Source organism: Hippocampus bargibanti, linkage group LG14, assembly GCF_051943395.1.
Source record: "Hippocampus bargibanti isolate YZ-2025 linkage group LG14, ASM5194339v1, whole genome shotgun sequence".
Lineage (NCBI taxonomy): Eukaryota > Metazoa > Chordata > Actinopteri > Syngnathiformes > Syngnathidae > Hippocampus > Hippocampus bargibanti.
In genome coordinates, this window is record NC_142747.1 from 11,703,469 (window position 1) to 11,725,844 (window position 22,376).

At 42.3% G+C, this 22,376-nt stretch overlaps 2 protein-coding genes across 3 annotated transcripts; both read left to right on the forward strand.

Moving 5' to 3' along the window:
* The first annotated feature begins 768 nt into the window (after positions 1-768).
* cul3b (cullin 3b) lies at positions 769-11,902 on the forward strand. The gene is made up of 16 exons (XM_089013905.1): positions 769-1,030; positions 2,973-3,170; positions 3,790-3,903; positions 3,998-4,158; positions 4,268-4,382; positions 5,184-5,412; positions 6,484-6,629; positions 6,871-7,047; positions 7,138-7,308; positions 7,494-7,601; positions 7,989-8,113; positions 8,334-8,430; positions 9,140-9,274; positions 9,385-9,571; positions 9,746-9,891; positions 10,663-11,902. Exons 1-16 carry the CDS (start codon positions 968-970, stop codon positions 10,792-10,794), a joined length of 2,304 nt encoding a protein of 767 aa, XP_088870031.1. The 5' UTR covers positions 769-967; the 3' UTR covers positions 10,795-11,902.
* Positions 11,903-12,829: 927 nt separating this feature from the next.
* Positions 12,830-22,347, forward strand: fam124b (family with sequence similarity 124B). Of its 2 annotated transcripts, none has more exons than XM_089013912.1 (7): positions 12,830-13,036; positions 13,350-13,381; positions 14,677-14,886; positions 16,451-16,846; positions 17,797-17,993; positions 19,876-20,038; positions 20,108-22,347. In XM_089013912.1, exons 2-7 carry the CDS (start codon positions 13,366-13,368, stop codon positions 20,563-20,565), a joined length of 1,440 nt encoding a protein of 479 aa, XP_088870038.1. In that variant the 5' UTR covers positions 12,830-13,036; positions 13,350-13,365; the 3' UTR covers positions 20,566-22,347. The 2 variants fall into 2 exon arrangements, with proteins under 2 accessions (XP_088870038.1, XP_088870039.1); XM_089013913.1 differs by having other exon boundaries at positions 20,212-22,347.
* Positions 22,348-22,376: the final 29 nt, after the last annotated feature.

The following is a 22,376-nucleotide window of genomic DNA, read 5'->3' on the forward strand; positions in this document are numbered from 1 at the left end:
TTCAACTATATGCGGAAGTTGTATCATTTACCGAACCCGCTTGCACAAAGCAACACAGTCAACTAAAGGAAGAAATAAGGTTGGGAGACTTTCACGTGAATCTCAGAATTCTGATTTTTAAAGTGAGAATTCTTAGATTAAAGTGAGAATCTTGACAACCGTATTTTTTCTTCGGTGGCCCTTTTCCTCTCCCGTACATCACCACAAATCATTGTTGTCTTTAGTTCTTTAGTTTATGGTCGTGGACGGGGAATACAGTCGCTTTTCTGGATTACCATAGTTGTCCAGAGCGTGTATCCTCTGCGTTTCACGATCACATCCCTCTATGACGCTGCTTTGCTCCCCAAGTTCAATGTAACTCAAGCAATCGCTCAATAAGATCTCAAAAGCAGTATATTTGTTTCGTCTTTTTTGCGTCATGTCATCAATGCAGGTATCAAAAATTAACAATTTTGACAAAAGGAGTAGAATGGACAGTTCATATGTCGTAAGAAAATAAATACAGTTAAAGTCGTCAAGTACCGATGCTTAAATAATCTATTCAAGTATATTGACGAAGTGTTTGTCATTAATTACTTTAAAATGCAGTGAACTCTGAAATATTAAATGCTTTTCTGCAGCACTGCAGAGATCACTTTGGCAAATCGAGATGTAAATTAAACCATTAGATAAATGACATCCCTTGTGTTTGAATGCAACAATCAGATGTTCGTCGTGCCATGTTTCCTGCAACTCTCGCGCGATTTGCAGCGCGTGAGCTCTGCGCAATGAGACTTGTAGCTCATCCGCCATTCCTGAGCCAAGTACTACTAGTGAATTTGGTTGTCAACAATAAACTTACTGCGCCGGGACACTGAGCGACGAGTTCGAGTGAAAGCTAGTCGTCAGCTTCGGTACCCTGTAGGCGCCCCCGTCCCTCCGTGGAGAACTTTTTAATGTGAATATAGAGCTCACGGAAGAGGCAACCATGTCCAATCTCAGCAAAGGCGGCACCAAGAAGGACACCAAAATGAGGATACGGGCCTTTCCTGTAAGTGGACGCCGGAGACGATGCTTTGTCTGCCCGCCAGGCGGTGACTCGATCGCCGTGGTCTCGGGCTGCTGGCTTGCTAGCTCAGAAGCTAACCAGCTGAGCAGGAGATGACTAGGAGTAAACAGTGGCGCCGTCAAATGTCGTCGAACCGCCAAACCTCCCCTTCACATATATTGTAGCCCATTAGATGATATTCGTGTATTATTCAACGAACATCGAGGGACGTCTCATCAATTTTTTTCGTGTTTGTTATTTTGCCTGTTAGCTTAAAAGCTCCCTAACGTTAGCTTGATGGTTATATGAGTCGTTGACGCTAACATTAGGTCGACTCGTGACACTTGTTTTTTTGATTATTTTTGGCTTTAACAATAACATGCCTCTTTCACACGTAACTTTATTTGAACGTTTATGATAACTGACACATTTGCCCTACCATGTCAAGTTACCCATCGGCGACATAAAAGAACAAACAGACGTCACTACATGTAGATCGATGGCTCACCATTATTCGGGTAGTTAGCACCGTTTTGGTTTTGCGACGCTATAATGGGCACTAGATCCTAACTCGGTGGATCGATATTTTCGAATTGCGGGGGTCTAGGAGGAAGCCCATCTATCCACCTGACACTCCTTTTGTCTGCAAGTCATTGGATGCCCTCGTATTCAGCTGACCTCATTTAGCATAATTATAGAAATTCACTCGTGGAACTGCTGAAGGGAGCTTGTATATCTTCCAAATGGACCTTGTGGCTGATGTTCCTGTTCTACTGATGGTTTAAACCATCGGTGTCAAAGTCATGGCCTGGGGCCAAATCTGGCCCACCACATCATCTTATTCGGTCCACGAAAGCAAATCAAGCATGTCAAGTTCCATGATGCTTGCTGAGCTCCTAACCAAAATTTCAAATTGGTCCGCGGCAAAAAGTGTGTTTGACACCCCTGGCTTAAACCATATGTCCATGGCGTCACACAGCCTAACTGTTGTTAACTTGATTTGGGTCAACCTGTTGATAAGGCCCAATGGAATATACATCCAGTTTTGGGCTTGCTTCTAGACAAGATAAGATGAAGGTGGGAATAGCCACATCCCCACATCTGAAAAAAAACATATTTACTTTTGGATAAATTGTGATCATCATTCAACTCACAGGGTGGATGGGGCATGCATTGAGCATATTTGCAAAGCAGTTCTCAGGTTGGGTTGAAATTTGTTGCTCCGGCCTTCGTGTTCAATTTGTCTTCTCTCCCAGTGCTTGTTCTTGCTTGGTTAATTGTTGTATTATTCCCCCCCGCCCCAATACTACAGTTTCCTTACACATTCCAAAAACTCGCATGCTAAGTTAATTGAAGACTTAGTGAATGGTTATTTGTCTATGTGCACTGCAATTGCCCTGGCAACATGTCCAGGGTGGATGCAATTAGTCAGCCAGTTCACCGGTGTTCGAAAATAGATGAATGGATTTTCGAAATCGTCACTGATGGTATATGTGTACACCCACCAGATTTATGTGCGGACAGCATGGAATCGGTTTCCACCCAGTCTAGGTGTAAATATTCTTATCAATGCCTGTTCTTCTCTATGCGTCCCCCTCAACCAATACAGGGTGTGGTCTCCTTTCCGCCCTTGGTCGGCTGGGATAGGCTCCAGCCTCTACTTACGACCATGTACAGGCTAAGCGGTTTTGAAAACGGATGCTCGTCAGTATGGAATTTTTACATGGCCAATTTGCTATTGCCCAGTCCAGGGTGTAACACACCAAAAGTCAATCAGCTATGATAGGATCAAGTACAACCATGATTCCAATGAGGATGAATGTAATCTCTTTGTGAAAAATGTTTTCGAGAAGAGAATTATAGTGCCAGTAAAGGACACATTCAAGGTTCACTTCCAAATGTTGGCATGAAAATGCACAAACATTGATATACAATTACTTTGCAGATGACCATGGATGAGAAGTATGTGAACAATATATGGGACCTCCTCAAGAATGCCATTCAGGAGATTCAAAGGAAGAATAACAGCGGCCTGAGCTTTGAGGAACTTTACAGGAACGCCTATACCATGGTGCTCCACAAACATGGCGAGAAACTTTATACTGGCCTGCGGGAGGTTGTCACTGAACATCTGATCAACAAAGTAAGGTCAACTGACACACTGTATCACAAATGGCTGTGATTATAGTTGCAAATGACTTGTGACCTGTGATACACATTTTTAGTTTTTGAGAAGTGTAATGAAGAGGAAGCAGCTTGCCAATGCATTGCATGAACACGACATGGATTGTGGAACCAAATCAAGATACACACACACACACACACACACACACACACACACACACACCTATTAATTTTGTCAAGGAGATGTTTTGTTCCTGGTTTCACATGCCATCGACATAAAAAGTAGTCGTGGGTTTGATGGAACAAAACCTGTAAAACAACTCAGTGTGATTATTCGTCATGTCTCCACTAGGGGGTAAAAAGGCTGGAGGTCAGCTTGCCCTTAAAATCTACTGTGACACTTTTTTTTTTCCCTTTACTGTTGAGTCACACTCATATCACGCTGCCGAATGTCTCCTAGTGATGTTCCGTGGACCAGGAAAGTGTCGACCTTTATAAAGGAAGATAGGAAAACCACAAGGAAGTTGACATATTTAGTCCAACTCTCGGTTTCATTTTGGTCACCATCAGTGCATCGTGTGCGGGCACATACCCACTTATGTGTTTTGTTTTTTGTTTTTTTTTCCTCCTCCGGAAAGGAACGAGAAGATGTCCTAAACTCCCTGAACAATAACTTCCCCCAAACTCTAAACCAGGCATGGAATGACCATCAGACTGCAATGGTGATGATTCGGGATATTCTGATGTACATGGTGAGCTCATGATTTTTTTTCTCCTAGCCTCACTGAACATGATGACACTGCCCGTCACTTAAATTTAATATCATCGACACTCCCCTTTCCACAGGACCGTGTTTATGTGCAACAGAATAATGTGGAGAATGTCTACAACTTGGGTCTCATCATATTTCGAGATCAGGTTGTCCGCTATGGCTGTATCAGAGACCATCTCCGACAAACCCTCCTGGATATGATCGCGCGTGAAAGGAAGGGGGAAGTGGTTGACAGGTAGAACACCAAGCATCATTTTGTAGATTTATTACTCGTATCTTTGAGTAAATACCACTTATTTTGACCTGGTGATGGTGGAATTAATATTTGGTCCGCAATCCGTTAGGGGCGCCATCAGAAATGCCTGCCAAATGTTGATGATCCTTGGTCTTGAAGGCAGATCAGTTTATGAAGAGGACTTTGAAGCACCTTTCTTGGAAATGTCTGCAGAGTTTTTCCAGGTCCGTCAAATAGATTTGACTGCGTGGCACTGCCAATTCACGTGTCACCATTTACCCAATATTCCATCTCAGTCCTGCGATACCTGTCCTCAGATACACTGACTTCCATAATTAATGCCGCCCCTTTGTAGGATGCTCTGTTAGCACACTTGGGTTAAAATTAATAATAATAATAATAATAATAATAATAATAATAATAATAATACATTTCATTTAGTTCGGGGCTTGGCACATGAAAAAAATGCATGTTTGATAGACATGCACCTAAACTACATGACAAGTCCTTTCGACTTAATGTCCACGCTTTCCATTTCATGCGTAAGGGCTGGCGGGGACTGTTGCCCCTACCAACATGGCTACCACAGTTTTCCAAGCATTACCTTGGACAGTCATATTTATTTTACTTTTAAATAAGGAACAAAAGAAAAAAAGACAGAATGTAGATAACTGTATTTTAAAATATATTTAACCTATAGAAAGGCAAACTAACTGATTGAGGTACAAATGATGGCGGGAGTGGCCTTTTTACCCATTTTTAATTACAAAACATGTCAAACTTGGTACTTTTAGCAGCTTTTCTTGTCTCGACCTTTGGCTACAGTGGCGCTATTTGAGGTACATTCAAAACACATCGAAGAAAAACGATACTCGTGTGAGGCTTTTTCTTCCATTTTAAAAATATCATTAGGCAAAAGAACATCAAAGGCAGTTAGACACGTGGTTTACAATTAGGTCAAAAACTAATAACTGGAATGACTCAATATATCAAGAAAATAATGTTGCATATCATGTATCTCTTAGATGGAGAGCCAGAAATTCCTCGCAGAAAACAGTGCGAGTGTGTACATCAAGAAAGTCGAAGCCAGGATTAATGAAGAGATTGAGCGGGTGATGCACTGCCTGGATAAATCCACTGAGGAGCCCATTGTCAAGGTAGTCGAGCGGGAGCTCATATCCAAGCACATGAAGACCATTGTGGAGATGGAGAACTCTGGTCTGGTCCACATGCTCAAGAATGGCAAGACCGACGGTAAGGCCACTGTTTTCCGTGCATGACATGCTCTTTTTTTTTTTTTATTAGTTGCAAGAGTCACAAAAAATCCAGTTTGAATCTTGTTTGAAGTTTGATATGTAGCAAAAAAAATCCAAATGTTCAAAGGCACCTACTATTTTGCAAGGCACTGTGTGATACATACAGAGTATGCATATTGCAATTTTCATACTCAGCACCGGCAGCCAATCAGAAGACTGTTTCGTGCTTCGGACTAGACCATGACTGAAAAGTGTACTTGAGAGTTTTGAAATGAACATTCATTTGGCAATATGCATACTCGGCACCGGCAGCCAATCAGAAGCCTGTTTCGTGCTTCTCAATACACCATGACTGAAAAGTGTACTTGAGAGTTTTGAAAACTGCCGAGAGGAGTCCACGTAGCTTGTTGCGTGTAGCTTTTGCTTTATTGAATAAAACAAACATTTGATTTGAAAAAAAATGTTATTTTTTTTCTTGAAGAAGTTTTGAAAGTCGTACGCCCGACGTAAAAGTTGTACGCCCCGGGACTCCGGGCAGACGTTATTTCAAACACTGCCTATCGTCAAGGTCACTTCACACTTGACCAAACTGCACCAAACAAAAACAAACTGGAGTTCAGTGTGTCAATTGGTTACCTGCCCACAGTTTGGACACTTGTAGAACAAAGAATGTGTTATGTCTCCAGTATGTGTGAACGTACACAAATATTAAAAACAATGAATCCTGTTTGTCAGGCCTTAACTCATTGACTGCCATTCCCAAATTTATTCGGAACCTGAAAATATGACGTAGAGCGCCATTCCCAAATTTGTTTGGGTTTTGGTTTTTCTTGATGGGGTGCCTTTTTCCATGTTAACACTTTGTTCTAGCTTCAGCTGTTGTTAAAGCGCTACATAAATCAATATGTATGTATTGCATTGTGTTTTGGACAGCCACCGTCATTTCAAGCTCATGTAACTCCAGATCCTTATAATCTAGGAATTAACTTTTTCTGATAAAAGGAGATTCTAAGGTTTCTTACGCTACTTCTGATGCATGTGTGGGGGTTCTGTGCATGTCAATCCTCAGATCTGGCATGTATGTACAAGCTGTTCAGTCGAGTTCCAAATGGACTGAAGACCATGTGCGAGTGTATGAGCTCGTACCTACGGGAGCAAGGCAAGGCTCTCGTGTCAGAGGAAGGAGAAGGGAAGAACCCTGTGGACTACATCCAGGTACATCTAGCAAGGCTTTACTGGCACCATGTCACTCAGATTTGCATTTTCATTTGACAACCAGTCCAGGAAAGAATCACAGATGAGTTTCTCATTTTGTGGTCGTTAAAAAAAGAAAAGAAAAGAAACAAGGTGAATTAACATTAAAAAAATATGTTTAGGGTCGTCAGACCCCCGTCAACCTTTTCTTTGTGAGGTTGCTGTTGGATAGCCCTCGCCAATTTGCTTCTTCTTCCCACAGGGTCTACTGGACCTGAAGTTGCGGTTTGACCGATTCCTTCAAGAATCCTTCAGTCATGACCGTCTCTTCAAACAAACCATTGCTGGAGATTTTGAGTACTTTCTCAATCTCAACTCGCGCTCGCCTGAGTACCTCTCACTCTTCATCGACGATAAACTGAAAAAAGGAGTAAAAGGGGTAAGTAAGTTTGAGCATTCCAACCCCTCTCCATATCCCCCACTTCCACTTTTTCCATGAACCAGTGTATACATTTATTTTTTTCTTCAGCTGACAGAGCAGGAAGTGGAGTCCATACTGGACAAGGCCATGGTGCTGTTCCGCTTCATGCAGGAGAAGGATGTGTTTGAGAGGTACTACAAACAACATCTGGCCCGCAGGCTGCTCACCAACAAGAGTGTTTCAGATGACTCAGAAAAGAACATGATCTCCAAACTCAAGGTGTGACATAAATATTAATCTTTCAATCTAATACGCACACCTGTTTTTCCTACATCTTTCAAATGCAATGTCACCATTTGAGAACAAATGACATTCGCACACAATGATTAACTGATTGCGTCTCGTAAAATCTAGCTCATATGTACCATTTGTGATCCCTAATCCTTTTGGTCATCCATGGTCAGACCGAGTGTGGCTGTCAGTTCACGTCTAAACTGGAAGGCATGTTCCGAGATATGAGCATCTCCAACACCACCATGGATGAGTTTAGACAACATCTGCAGACCACAGGGGTAAGCTGATGCAAAACGCCACACCTCCCTGTCAACTTCTACTGTGTCATCGCTAGGCTAACCGCCAAGCTGCGAAGATAACTGATTTGGTCCCAAGATAATCCAAAAAAACATGTCAATCAAATAACTTGTTAGTGTGTATGGTGAAATATATCAATTTATTTAAAGTGTGTGGGTGGGTGGGCTATATCATTGAACATTTCCGTATCAGTATGACAGATGCTAGCTAATGGCTAAGTTTTAATCTGTAGTCCGCTTGGCAGGTTGTCCCCTTTTCATTAAATGCGTGCACAAAGTGACTGCATTGTGTAAGCATGGCCTACTGGATTAAAGACACTGTCTGTTGTGGTGCTATTGTCTTTTTTATCCATTTACGGGTTGCCCCAGGTGTCTCTCGGAGGCGTCGATCTCACTGTGAGGGTGCTGACGACAGGTTACTGGCCGACGCAGTCAGCGACACCCAAATGCAACATCCCTCCTTCGCCTCGACATGCTTTTGAAGTCTTCAGAAGGTCCGTACATTAAACGGGGCATTTTGCTGTGCGGGTTCTTTTTTCCAGGTTTTTTTTTGCATATTGTTTTACTGAAAGCGTTTGAATCACTGATGTATTCCTTGAATGTTTTTGTCGTTTAAAGCTATATCTATTCTATATTGAAGCAAAATCCATGATTCATAAAACCACAGTGACAATTCTTTAATGTTTCTCTTGTGTGACTTGATTGTGCATGTAGGTTTTATCTTGGGAAGCACAGTGGCAGACAACTCACACTGCAGCACCACATGGGCTCCGCAGATCTAAACGCTACCTTCTATGGCCCTATCAAAAAGGTATGTGCCATTCGTAATAGTCAATGACAGCAAACGTTGTGACCCCGGTGAGATGATTTCTGCTTTATAAAATCGCTCAACTTTCCCTGGCAAAAATCAACGTGTTGACTTATCTTAAAATAGTACAGATTGCACCCCAACTTACGAACATTCGAGTTACAAATAACGGTACATTTGAACATTTTTGTGGGTATGTTCGGACAGTAATGCTGTAAGTCAGATTTTGTATTGCACGCCTTTTCTCGGCCGAGGTCGCTTGCGATTGGCTGCGTACTGTATAGAGTATGTGGGCAGGGAGGAAATCGCTCTTCCCAGTTGACGCTCCAAGAGGATGCGGTGCATAACAAAAAGTAATGGCTGCTGGCACGTAATTTAGTAATTACTTGCCAGCAGCTTCAATAATGGCTTACTGAAGACCCAAGGATATATGTTGTCGTGCTACATTAGGTGTGAATTTATTTTACGACAGTTAGAGTGTCTGTGTTTTATACTTCCCCATCCAGTGTTTGACTTAAACATGCATTACATACAAAATATACCACTGAAGAAACTTATGAACAAATTCACCTTACGAACGACCACTCGGAACGTATCTCGTTCGTGAAGTGGGGAGTGTCTGTAGAGTGTTTTTTTTTTTTTTAAAAAAGCAATGGAAGGCCTAATGTCCATCCTTTTTTTAAAAAAGTGATAATGGATGATGTGTCAACAGGAGGATGGGTCAGAGGTCGGTGTAGGTGGAGCCCAAGTAACTGGTTCCAACACCAGGAAGCACATCTTGCAGGTGTCCACCTTTCAGATGACCATCCTCATGCTTTTCAACAACAGAGAAAAGTCAACATTTGAGGTGACATTCTTTTTTTCCTCCCTCATTTACACAATCTACTGCGCCTTTATTGCTGATGCGAGACTTTGCATCACAACTCAAAAGTGTCCATTGCTTTCTCAATCCTGTAGGAGATCCAACAGGAGACGGATATTCCGGAGAGGGAGCTGGTGCGGGCGCTGCAGTCGCTGGCCTGTGGGAAGCCCACCCAGAGAGTGCTCACCAAGGAGCCTAAATCAAAGGAGATTGAGAATGGTCACGTGTTTACAGTAAATGACCAGTTTACCTCCAAACTGCACCGGGTCAAAATCCAAACAGGTATGCCGGTCCTTCTAGTAAATTAGAGTGGTCATGTTTCATTCATTTTCAGTCATTTTCACAGAATCTTTTTATTTTTTTTTTTCTCTTGATGTACAAAGTGAATACAAAGCTGACGGAAGTACTTTCCAATGTGTGCCTTGAGTCTTGACAGTTGTCATTTTCTCCACTTAGTGGCTGCTAAACAGGGGGAATCAGACCCTGAGAGGAAAGAGACCCGACAGAAGGTGGACGATGATAGGAAGCATGAGATTGAAGCGGCTATTGTTCGCATCATGAAGTCGAGGAAGAAGATGCAGCACAATGTCCTAGTCGCAGAGGTGCTTTTTTTTACATTTCCAGGGATGCAACTGGGAGGATGCAACCCTTTCGCCATTTACGCATTTTGACAGCCACTGGCTGGTGCATTGCAGTATTTACATTGAACATGGCGGATGTTTGCAAGAATGCAGCATGAGAACAGGAGTAAAACTAAAAGACATTGTAAACAAACATTCTCATTTTTTCAGAAACAATTGAATAAATCTGCGCAGTGTAGTGACAATTTGTTACAGCAAACTGCTGTTAATGATTCGAATTTAGTGGCTAATGGAAATTATGTCAGAGCTGTTGCAGCACATTGGAAATAAAAGTAAAGTCGACACCGGAAAGAAATGTTGTGCTAATTCTGTTATCTTTCTATTTTCTGTAATACCGTAGCATATCAAAATAGCACAGGCTTGATTGTGTTGTAGCTAAAGAAAATTTAAAATGTTTGTTTATTTTATATACAAATAAATTATTTGACTTGAATTAAAATTGTTGATATATTTGAAAAATATATTTTAGTCAAATAATAGTTTTTCATTTGCAATTTAGAAATATCATGGTCCAATGAATATATTTTGCTTTATTTCAATCCGTTTAGCATACTTTGGCAATCTAAGTCGGGCCCATCAATTTTAGAATTTGGCCCCTTTTTCAGACACAAGGGGGCCAACTTTTTAATTTCCCAGATGCATCCCTGCATTTCAGTGTTAGGCTCCTTAAAAATAAAATCCAATTTGAGCTTTTACTGAATTGTTTTTTTTTTTTTTTTTTTTTCCTTCCAGGTCACACAACAGTTGCGAGCACGATTCCTCCCCAGTCCTGTAGTCATTAAGAAGCGTATTGAAGGACTCATTGAGAGGGAATATTTGGCAAGAACGCCAGAGGACCGCAAAGTGTATACCTATGTAGCATAAACCACGTGAATTCATTGCACCGCGCAGTCGGGAGAAACAGCGAGCCTTGTTTTTTTTGTGGACTGCTATACGTTTGAAAGAACTTGGAAGTGCTCTCATCATTGATTCTGGGATACACTGGGAAGTTTAACTTTTCTTCCATAAAAAATGTTAGGAGAAATAAAAAAAAAATCACGCAAAGGATGGGGAAGTTTTCTAGCAATATTAGATTCCTTCTGCTAACAGAAATGACTGCAAGGTCTAGTTTTGTACAAAAGTATGTTTCTTGTGGCCTTTGAAGAGAATTGTGGGAGCCTGTTTGACCAAAAGGTTGAAGGAGTGTTGTTGCTCTGTGGTTACTAAGCAAACCTGGTGTGGCTACACAGAGACTTAAGAAAGCTTTTGAATTCACGCCCCAGTTTTAATTGTAGATGTCTGTCTTATGTTTGTGTTTTGTGGCACAACAATGACTGTACAGACACTCTTTCCCTTCCCAGAGGACGGGAAATGGAGCAAAGTGTAAACTGGCACGCACTTGGCTTATGGTGATGTCAGTCAAATTCACTTTGAGTACTTGAGAAAACTTGATGAATGCTTAATTTATTTTGCAAAATCATCTGTTTCTGAGGTTGTTCAATACCTGGAAGTAATTATTTGCTCCTCCAATGCTCTTAAATGCCATTGTCACATACGATGTTTTTCAGAGGCTAAACCACCGCACTTTTACCACCCGACTCCTTCATGGGAATAAGACCCATTCAAAGATCCGTAGATGTTTTGGTCGGTCATGACATATGATGCAGGCCTGTAGGAGTGATCACGTAATAGTGGCTGCTCTCTGAATGGTGACATCCCTGTGGTGCAGGTTGCAATGAGGTTTTTGTTTTTTTTTTCATTCTCGGTTTCATTTTGAATGGGTGGAACCTACCTTGCACCATGTTCTTCTAATGTGTACAAATTGTAAAATAATTATTGTACTCACTGCAAAGGTGGATTGTACAGGGCCTTGTTTTCATCATAATAAATGTAGAATAAAACGGATATTCTCTCTTGATATTCTTCCAAGATGAAGGCCCGAGCAAATGTCAACTGCCTCTGCAACTGTCAATTAAATGTACTTAAAGCTCTACCCACTTGTTCATCTTCCTACACCGAAGGAGCTCAGCAGGCGTCCCACAAACCCAAGTGCAACTCAAACATTTTGTTTTCAAGTACAGGAGTCACTTGTATTATTGTATTTTCCAGACTATAAGGCATACCGGATTATTAGGCGCACCTTCAATGAATGACATTTTAAAACTTTTTCCATATATAAGGCGTACTAAGGGGCATGGTCAGCTTTTGAAAAAATGGAAAGCTTTTAGGTGCGCCTTATAGTGTGGAAAATATGACATTTTAAATTTGGGGAAATCACCCAATGAACGTGTTTGTACCACTTTACTAAAGGGAACTCGTGGTTATGCAAATGATTACAACAACTATTGGATGTTAAATTAAAAGGCTAAATAAATGTAGTACAAATACTATCAAATTATTGTACAGGAGTAATGTTGATTGTATCATTCCATTTAGCTTATTGTGACATGACAGGATAAAAAGGTGGAATGAATGAACTTGAAGTGAAATTTGAAATGTCTGAGCTTCACCCAGTTATTGGAGCAGGACAGCTTTGTTAAGTGACGTTGTACCTAGGGTGATGGTCTCTGAACGTGGTAAATAACGCTAAACTACCCAAACGGGGGAAGAGCGAGCTCAACGTGGACTATAAGACTCTTAGCAAGCTCTGAACAAACAATGATAAGTTGAAAGCTTCCGTGCACTTTTCAATCCGTACGGGCCGTCTGGACTCTTTTGTCTTGTCGCACGCCATCTGGTCGAAGTATTAGCGACGGCTTTAAAACAACACTTGGAGTCGCCTCCTTTCGCCCAGGCTTTACTCAACCCAATACCGACGAGTCTTGCCGTGTTTTGTTTTTGCAGGGTAGCCGAATTTATAACAACCCGACGGTGTCTGCTTTGCCGGTGACGTCATCACCCCCGAGTCGGTTCCCAAAGTAACGGCGTTCGCTCGATTGGGGAAGACGTCATCCTGGATGCTCTCCTTGCCCCGTAGTCTGTCAGCTGTCCCCGGCGAAACTTTGTCTAGTCGTGCAGAGTGACCCGGACAGCGTTGGCACGACTGAAGCTGTTCAAGAGAGGGCAAAATGATTCCGAAGCTGAAAGTGGCAAATGTGTCGACGCATCGCTCGTAGTTCGCTTGAAGGTAGCTTGAGGCTAACGCCAGTTAGCCATCTTCGCCTTTTGACCGGAGACAAAATGGAAAGTAAACTTTTTGGAATCGCTTTCCCTTTGCTTACAACATTGTCAATTTTCCTTTATTGCTTCCTGCGTTTTTAAATGATATTCATCAAATTTCTATCGACTTCTCGTTGAACCTGACGAGCTCCTGATAGCTAACATTGCGTTGTCATGACGACCTGACCGAAGTGGCAGGTGTCGGGAGCCATCCTAATTACGAGATGGATTCAGGACATTGTTTTCGAAACTTGAAATCATCTTCTTGTGTTCTCTCTTAGATCGGACTCCAGTAGGATGTCAATATCTGCCGGTAAGTGTGCTTAATTCTTCACCGTGAACATCACCGTCGAAACGGCTCATTTGGTTTCATCCTCACTTAGTCCGACTCAAACGAATACACCGAGACCTCAACTTACGAACTTAATTGGTTCCCAGACAGAGTGTGTAAGGCGAAAAGTGTGTATCTAAAAAAAATTCCCATAGGAAACCATTAAAATGGTTTCCATAAAATATACTTTTCAACTAAATCAGCCTTAAAACTACACACAACATACCTTATTCTATGTATAATAAATGTGCTATTGTATTGCAATGAAGGAAATACACTGCATTGTATCATAAAGTCACTTTATTTACATTTGTGATGGTCATTTATGGCTTGATGGAATGGCGTCGAAGGTCAAAGGGAATTGCACGAGGACTGTAATTAAAGAAATAAACTGTGCTGTAAAATAAAGTTTTATTTACCTTTTTGATGGTCGTTGATGGCTTATGGAAGGAGAGTCACCTTCCATAAGGACTGTTGGTGCTGTTCGGTCGTGGTCTTCCACCGAAGATCACTCCACCAGCCGTGGTGGGTGTGTATTATGAAAATAGTGCTTATTATAAGGTTTAATTTTCATAAATTTGACGTTTGTAAGACGAAAAGTTTGTAAGTTAAGGTGTTTGTAAGTTGAGGTCTCACTGTATCCCCATTATTAGGTACAGTTGTCCAACGAACGACGTTCTACGTAAGAGTTGTTCACTTTTCAGTGACAAAGGTGTATTCGTTTAAATGATTGACATTTTTCATTTTTGCACTGCTCTGATTTGCAATCACAAAGATAAGTAAACATACTGTTATACAATCAAAAGAACAATTGCTGGATCCGTGTTCGGTACTCCAGCACCACCAACCAATGAGAGCCAATAGTAGACTTAATCTGACTTTTTGGAAAGTGAACTATCAATAGTATGTTTTCTTTTTCAGAAATAAACAAAGCACAGGGTACAAATATAACACTTTTGATGACTGGCTAATAAAAACCCACAAGCATTTATGTGAAAAGCTTTTGAAATACCACTCAAAGCACTGTTTTCTTAGTACTAGTTGTCTTTCAAGCTCCCCTGATATTCAAATTATTTTGTACGACCAAAGCACATTGCGGACCAAGTTCATTTATGGCCAACCAAATCTTGAGATGTTGTTTATTTTTCGAACTAGCTTATGTTACTAGTACTTAAGCACTTGTGTTTCCTGTCCATATGGTAGACAAACTACTCTGCATTGTTCGTATTTGCATGGAAATCCTACTGACTTGTCACATTGCAACTTTTCTTGATTAGCTGAGCTGATGAGCCGGTGCGCCCGAGAGCACCACCAGCAGCGCCTCTTAGTTCTCAACTTGCATCTCCTGGCCAACCCCGGAGACTCTCTGTTGTTGCAGCACAGCCTGGACCGTCTACTCCGCTGGCTCTGCCCGAGCCTCCACGTCTTCCACGTGTCTGAGAGGGCTTCTCCCCATGGTGGCTGCGATCGTCCCTTTCTGGTGACAGGTAGGAGCATTCCTCAGCTCCCTTGATGGGGTCGCCACAGCAAATCAGTGTCCTCCATCTTTAGAGGTTTGATCCGCATGTTTGTTTTGGCCAAGCATTTATGTGAAAGTCAAAGTCAGCTTTATTGTCAAATATGCTAATATACATGACATACAGCACAGATGAAATTACTGTCCTCTCGGACCCAGCATGCAAGGCACTTATGATGACTTTAACAAACATAATAAACATGAAAACGACAATTTGCCGGCAGAGGGGATGTCGGATGCCCTTCCTGACACAACCCTCTGTATTTATCCGGGCTTGGGACCAGCACAAGAAGACTTATGTCCCTTTGTGGCTACAGAACAAGCAACTCGCTCAGTAAAAGGCTCCGGTATCTGACTCATAACCCTAGCATATTCAAACGAATGTGCCTAATAATAATAATAATAATAATAATAATAATAATAATAATAATAATAATAATAATAATAATAATAAAATTAAAACATTTCATTTATAAGCGCATTTCAAAACTCTCATGGTCACTTTACACTGCATGGTATGAGCCTAAATAATATATTAATTTCACCTTTTAAGTTGAATTATGTAAATGAATAAACTTTTTCACACCATTCTAATTTTCTGATTTTTACCCCCCCCAAAACAAAAAAAAAACAAAAACAGGAGTCCGATGCAAGATGTAAACAATGGATCAGCGATTAAATTTGTCTCTCCAAGGTCCAATAAAATGAGTGGACAAAGGAAATAAACAGCATAAATAAATAAATAAATAAATAAATAAATAAATAAATAAATACCTGAGCATTGCAAAGTTAACAAGCAAGTGGCAGAGAGAGCTGGACAAAGTAATGTAAGAAGAATAAAAAGTATCACTTTCATACGAAATGGGAGTCAGACTTTTTTTTTCACGATCTGCCAGTTATCTGTGTGAACTCAAGTATAATGGCAAAAACATGTACATCATTATATTGTGTTGTGCAATATATGCGGTTATATATTAACATACGTTGCAAGAATCCGCAATATATTTCTCAATATATCGATGAGAAGGTTTCTACAGCCGTCATCTGTACTTTTTTGAAGGTGTCGGACGTTTCGCCTCCTATCCAAGAGGCTTCGTCAGCGAACTAAAGTCTTACTGGTTGTATCGGCCCTATTTATATCGATGGACCACTCCTGTACGACTGAGAGTTTACACAGACGTATTTCTCAATATATTTCCTTGTAAATGTAAATTTCTCCACTGTGAGACTAATAAAGGTAAATCCAATCCAATAAATATAATGGGTAAATCATTTTGACATTTCAAAAGTAGCTCCCATGCTGAAAAAGTGTGAGCGCCCTTGCCTGAAACCATCTGTATCGCCTTTTCCCCAGGCTGCCCATAGCTACTCCCAAATCAAATGCAAAACCTGTCAATCAATCAGCTAAACCAAAACAAAAATGGCCGTTGTAAATAATAGGAGGTATTGTTGTCATGAGATCACAATTGTCATGATCTGTTAATGTTATCCCCCTTCCTCTAGAAGTGTCATAATGTGTGTCTTTTTCCCCCTAGGCTCCCCTTCCCTTGCCATTACTTTCTTTCTCCACGAGGCTTACGGAGAAGAGCGAATCCTGAAAGTTCTGGACTTTTTCCAGCGGCCGCCTTGGCAGTACCACCACACGGAGAGCTGCAGCGGCAAATCCGCCGGACTCACCAATTCCCGCGGCAGCTCGGCCGTCAATGCCCTATTGCGGCCTTACCTCCTTCCTAGTCGGGACTTTTACAGCTTGGGGGTAGGGATGCCCGTGTGGGGCGTCCGACCGGTGCACTGCGGCGGGGAGATCCTCCGCGTGACGTTGTACAGCGCCTACGACAACTACGAAGACGCCGTACGCTTCTATGAAACGGTGCTGCAACAGCAGGCGGAGGAGCAGAAGACGGGCTTCTGCTGGTTCACTCTCCACACGGGTAAGATGGCGCATTCTTCACATTTTTTAACTCATTCACTGCCAGACGTGCTAAAATGTGTCCACTCCAGTGCCAGGGTTTTTGTCACTCGAATTCCGGGACCCACATAATATTGAATTTTAGGACTACATACGTTCTGTCCGCACTATTGTTCAAACATGGCTGCAATGGCACATCTTTATGCAGTTACTATTAACTCATTCACTGCCAAACAATGTGAAAAAAATATATCCACTCCAGTGCCAGGGTTTTTGTCATTTTCATTCAAATTGCAGGACCCACAGAATAATAAATTTTAGGACTACATAAACATTGAATGCAGCGTAAGAAACCTTAGTCTCTCTTCTTTCATCAGAAAAAAAAGTTAATTCCTAAATTATATGGGTCGGGAGTTATCTGAGCTTGAAATGAAGGTGGCTGTCCAAAATACAATGCAATACATACATATTGGTTTGTATAGCGCTTTAACAACAGCTGAAGCTGGAACAAAGCACTAACATGGAAAAAAGGCAAAATGTTGCCTCCTTGTGCAAGGGAAAAAACATTGCCAGAGGTCTGGCCGGTGCTTTATCGGCATCCAAACAAGAAAAAATAAAACCCGAACAAATTCAGGAATTCAGAAGAATCATAATCATCTTTATTGCCAAGTATGTCGAACACACAAGGAATTTGTTTCCGGTAGAACACGCTGCACTAGTATCATCATCCAAAAAATTGCAAAGAGGCACTAAACGGGTCTATTTGGGTGATTATTTGAAGAGTTAATAGCTTGGGGGAAGAAGCTGTTTAAATGTCTACTGGATTTGGTGCGCATGGATCGGTAGCACTTGGTATTGTGCTCGACGTCATATTTTCAATTCCTGAATAAATTTGTGAATGGCAGCGAATGAGTTAAGAACATCCGCTTGGATATTCATTTCCTGAGGTTTTTGTCTTCATGCTCCACGTAGAGCCTGGCCTCAGCCTGCAGCTCGCAATCAAGCAGGTGTCAGCGGGCGTCGGTGTGGAGCCGTGTGACTCCGCCGTGTTGCAGTTCGGCGTGGATGAAATCGGCCAGTTGGTCCCGCTGCTGCCCAACCCGTGTACGCCCATCAGCCCCTCTCGCTGGCAGACAGAAGACCTGGATGGAAACAAGGTTCTCTTCCAGGTAGCTCACCCACAAGTCACCAAGCACTTTAATTAATATTCACTTATCAAAGTCCACCAGGAGAACATTTCCTCCATGTTCTTTTCAGAGTGCTGACTGAGTAACACTTTTATTTGAAGCACATTCACATGTTGTGTTAGAAAAGTGACTTTTGGGATATCGGGCAGTTTTTTTAAAAGTTGTCTAAAACCCTCTTTTCTACTTGTGTGTGGAAGATGCTGAATCTTGTTGAATGACCTGCAGTTGGAGTTCTTTCTGGGAGCAAAACACAAAGTCTGTAATTGTGATGAGAATGTATTCCTTGTCGTTATTTAGGAAATGCTGAATTTGTCTTGGAGTTGATTGGAAGTACCTAACATTGTGAATACATCATACAATATTCTTTTTTTTACCATTGTCATATTTTGACAAAACAATAGTCATTGTTTTATTGTGTTGGAGGTTTCAATGATAATATTGTAAAGCACAACAGACATTACAGTGTGATGGCGTCAACGTGGGGTGTGTGTGTGCGTAAGTGTGCTCACAAACGTGTGTGTGCATGTGTGTGCCTGCGAATTTGTGTGTGTGTATATGTGGACATATGTGTGTGTGTGTGTGTGTGTGTGTGTGTGTGTGTGTGTGTGTGTGTGTGTGTATTATGTGTGCGCGCCCTTGTGTGTATGTGTGTGTGTGCGCATTTGAGTTTGTGTATGCGCAAAGCATGCGTGTGTATGCGCTTGTGCGTGTGTGTGTGTGCCTATGTGTATGCGCTAGTGTGTGTGCGCATGCGTGTGCGTTTATGTGCTCGTGTGTGCGTATGTGTGTGTGTGTTTGTGTGTGTACGTCCAGCTGTCTGGCTGTCTGTTAGCTATCTAGCTAGCTATTTGGCTAGCTATCTAATAGCTATCGAATGGATATCTAAGAGCTATCTACTAGCTGTCTGGCTGGCTACTAACTATCTGGCTATCGGTTAACTATCTGGGTAGCTATCTAATAGCTCTATATTGGCTGTCTATTGGCTAGCTGGCTGGCTTTCTATCTATTTGAGTTACTTCCGGGTTGGGTGAAGGCTGGCGCATGTGGCTGCCGCTGCTCACCCACAGAAAAACTTATCCTGTGACTGTAAAGTGACCTTGAGAGTTTTGAAAGGCGAAAATTAAATGTATTATTATTATATGTGTATGTATTTATGTGTGTGCATGTACACGTGTGTGTGTGTGTGTGTGTGTGTGTGTGTGTGTGTGTGCACTCATGTGCGTGCATGTGTGTGTTAATGCGCAAAAATGTGTGGTTGTGTGTGTGTGTGTGCACGCTTATGTGTGTGTGTGTGTGTGCACTCATGTGCGTGCATGTGTGTTAATGCGCAAAAATGTGTGTGTGTGTGTGCACGCTTATGTGTGTGTGTGTGTGTGTGTGTGTGTGTGCGTGTGTGCGTGTGTGTGTGTACACTCATGTGCGTGCATGTGTGTTAATGCGCAAAAATGTGTGGTTGTGTGTGTGTGTGTGCACGCTTGTGTGTGTGTGTGTGTGTGTGTGTTAATGCGCAAAATTTGTGGGTGTGTGTGTGTGCGCAGTCATGTGCGTGCATGTGTGTGTTAATGCGCAAAAATGTGTGGTTGTGTGTGTGTGTGTGTGTGTGTGTGTGTGTGTGCACTCATGTGCGTGCATGTGTGTTAATGCGCAAAAATGTGTGGTGCGTGTGTGTGTGCACTCATGTGCGTGCATGTGTGTGTTAATGCGCAAAAATGTGTGGTTTTGTGTGTGTGTGTGTGTGTGTGTCAAGGATGCCATATGCTGGACGCGTATGAGTGTTAATTCCATGGTTGTGCTCACTTATCCTGTTTGAAAGCCCCTCCCCCCACATCGTAATCCCTCTCCTGTAATTCCTTCTGTGCCGCAGGTGAAAACCCCGACCCAAACCAAGCCACCTTCCACCTGCGCTTTCCCCCTCACCTCTAACGTCCTTCCCCGGCGGGCCACGCAGCTGAAATGCGGAGGACACCCCCGAAACTTATCGCCGAGCAACCTTGAGGCTCCGCCAGCCTGGCAAAGCCACCGACACGGTAAGAAAGCTCCATTTGGCGTCGGCCGGCCGATTGCCGATGAAACACGTCCACGTGGCCGCTCCGCAGGCCCGAGAGTTGCGGGCGAGAGCGCTCCGGAGAAGCTGCCGGGGAGCCAAGGATCCTCCAGCCTCTGCAGCAGCCCTCCAAGCAGCTCTTGCTACTCTTCGCAGCGCAGCAGCCCAGCCCAGCCGCCTTCCTCCGACTCGCCCCTGCGTCCCCCGCTCACCCGTTCGCCGTCCCGTCTGCTGCCGGAAGAGGACGAGGGGGAAACCAACGTGGACACGGGGATCGCCGTCCCCGCCGCCATCGTTCCTTCTTCTTCCGTGGAGCTTTTGCGTCAAGCGCGGAACCCCTCCGGGAAGTGTCTTTCCACCGATGGCGCCGACGCCGTCATCCATTTCCCAGCGCGCCGCACGACGGATTCCTGTTACATTGAAACGAGCGGCGCCGCCGTGGAGCTTTTTACCAAGAAGTCATCATCACTCGCGAGTGCCGAGGAACACGCCGACGAGTTCTTCATCTGAAGCTGCCGGAGAGAGCCGCACTCAAGTCCAGCGGCGGGTAAAGTGCCACTTTTTTTGAAATATTCCGTCACTTGTTGCTTCTGACTCAGACGAGTCAATGAACATCACAAACAGAAGTGTACATATTTGTCCAAAGCTACAGAGACCAGTAGATAGTGTGTAGTTTTATTTTCAATGTTATTGTGTGAATGTGCCATGCGATTGACGGGTGACCAGTCCAGGGTGTAAACATTTCCTTGCTCAAAGTCGGCTGAGATGTGGTCCTGCTCACCCACAATTTGCGACCATAATGAGGGTAAAAGCGGGTCATAAGAACGCTATACAATATCGGCGGATAAATACCGTGTTTTATGGTGTATAAGGCGCGCCTTCAATGTATGAAAAAGGTTTTTAAAATAGAATCTATAAATCTATAAAAGTTTTCCAAATATAAGGCACAGCACATTATAAGACGCTACAGTAGAGGCTGGGGTTACGCACTACTTCTACAGGGGAGGGAAATGGAGTTGGTGGCTGCTGACAGTAATTGTGAGTCATAGTGTGGCTCAATATGACTTCACATGTCAGGGGCACCTTATATGGGAACTACACAGAAGAAAATCAAGGCTTTTGGGTGCACCTTATTCACTGTAAAATACGGTAATTTTATCGTTGCAACGACTTTGTGTTTCTACGTGCAACTTGTGTTAGTTCGTGAATATCATTTTTTTTAATTTACGCCTTTAAAAATAAACAAATAGCCACAAATAAATGAATTAAACAAATTTATAGATGAATAAATACACATCAAAATAAATAAATTAAAGGACAACCCACATCTCGTCAAATCGCTTCAAATGACTTCTACTGAGCGTATTTTACAAAGATTCCACCACATATAGCTATATTTTACGTTTTAAGACTCGCGCTGAATATTCTGGAAGTCTTGTTTTTGAGTTAGTGACGAGTCCTCGCCCTACGTCACTGAAGGAACGCCCCTCACCGAGAAAGGACATACCTTGCATCACCTCAATGCATTTTGCGGTACTTTGTTTGGTCTGAAAACTTTGTGTTGATCCGTGTTGATGGCGAAATTAGAAGGAAAACACATAAATAACGCGATGGTGAATCCTTGTGTGTTGCGCCAAGACTTCTACAGTGTATTTGATGTTCGCTTACAAAACGTCCCAGGAGACAATTTACACGGAGCTTTGTCGCCCTCTTCTGCGTTTTTTTGGGTACTGTGACTACTAAAGAGTTTGTCACTACATTTCTCTCCAGATGCCTCAAGATGACCGGAATAAATTCTTTAATCGATTGCAAACATGTATGCTTTCCTCTACAGAACTATTTGAATCATATTCATAACTGGATGTGTAACAAGAAAGCATCTTTTCCGAATCTGAAGCCATTGTTTTGATTCTCCAGCAAGGTAAAAGACGTCTTGGGGTGACACCACGAACAGAACAAGGGGGCGAGAACTTCTGAAACTGGCCACTTCCGGGTTCAATTTGAAGTAGTTTTTGGACACTAAGTCATTTTTATTGTTGTTTTGCATTTGACTAAAAATATCATACTGCGTTTTGGGTATTTTAGATGCTATAAACGGTTTTTCTGATGTCAGTTAGGAAACAAACAAGTGATGTCGGTTTTCCTTTAATACACAAATAATTACATAAATGAATAGATAGCTTAATAAATAAATACATAAAAAACATCCGCACAGAAGCTGAATTCTTGGAATTGATTAAATGTAGAAAATAGCAGCAATGTACAAATCCTTTCTAGCAGGAGTTATTTTTTTGAATGCATAACAAATGATGGTTTGTATA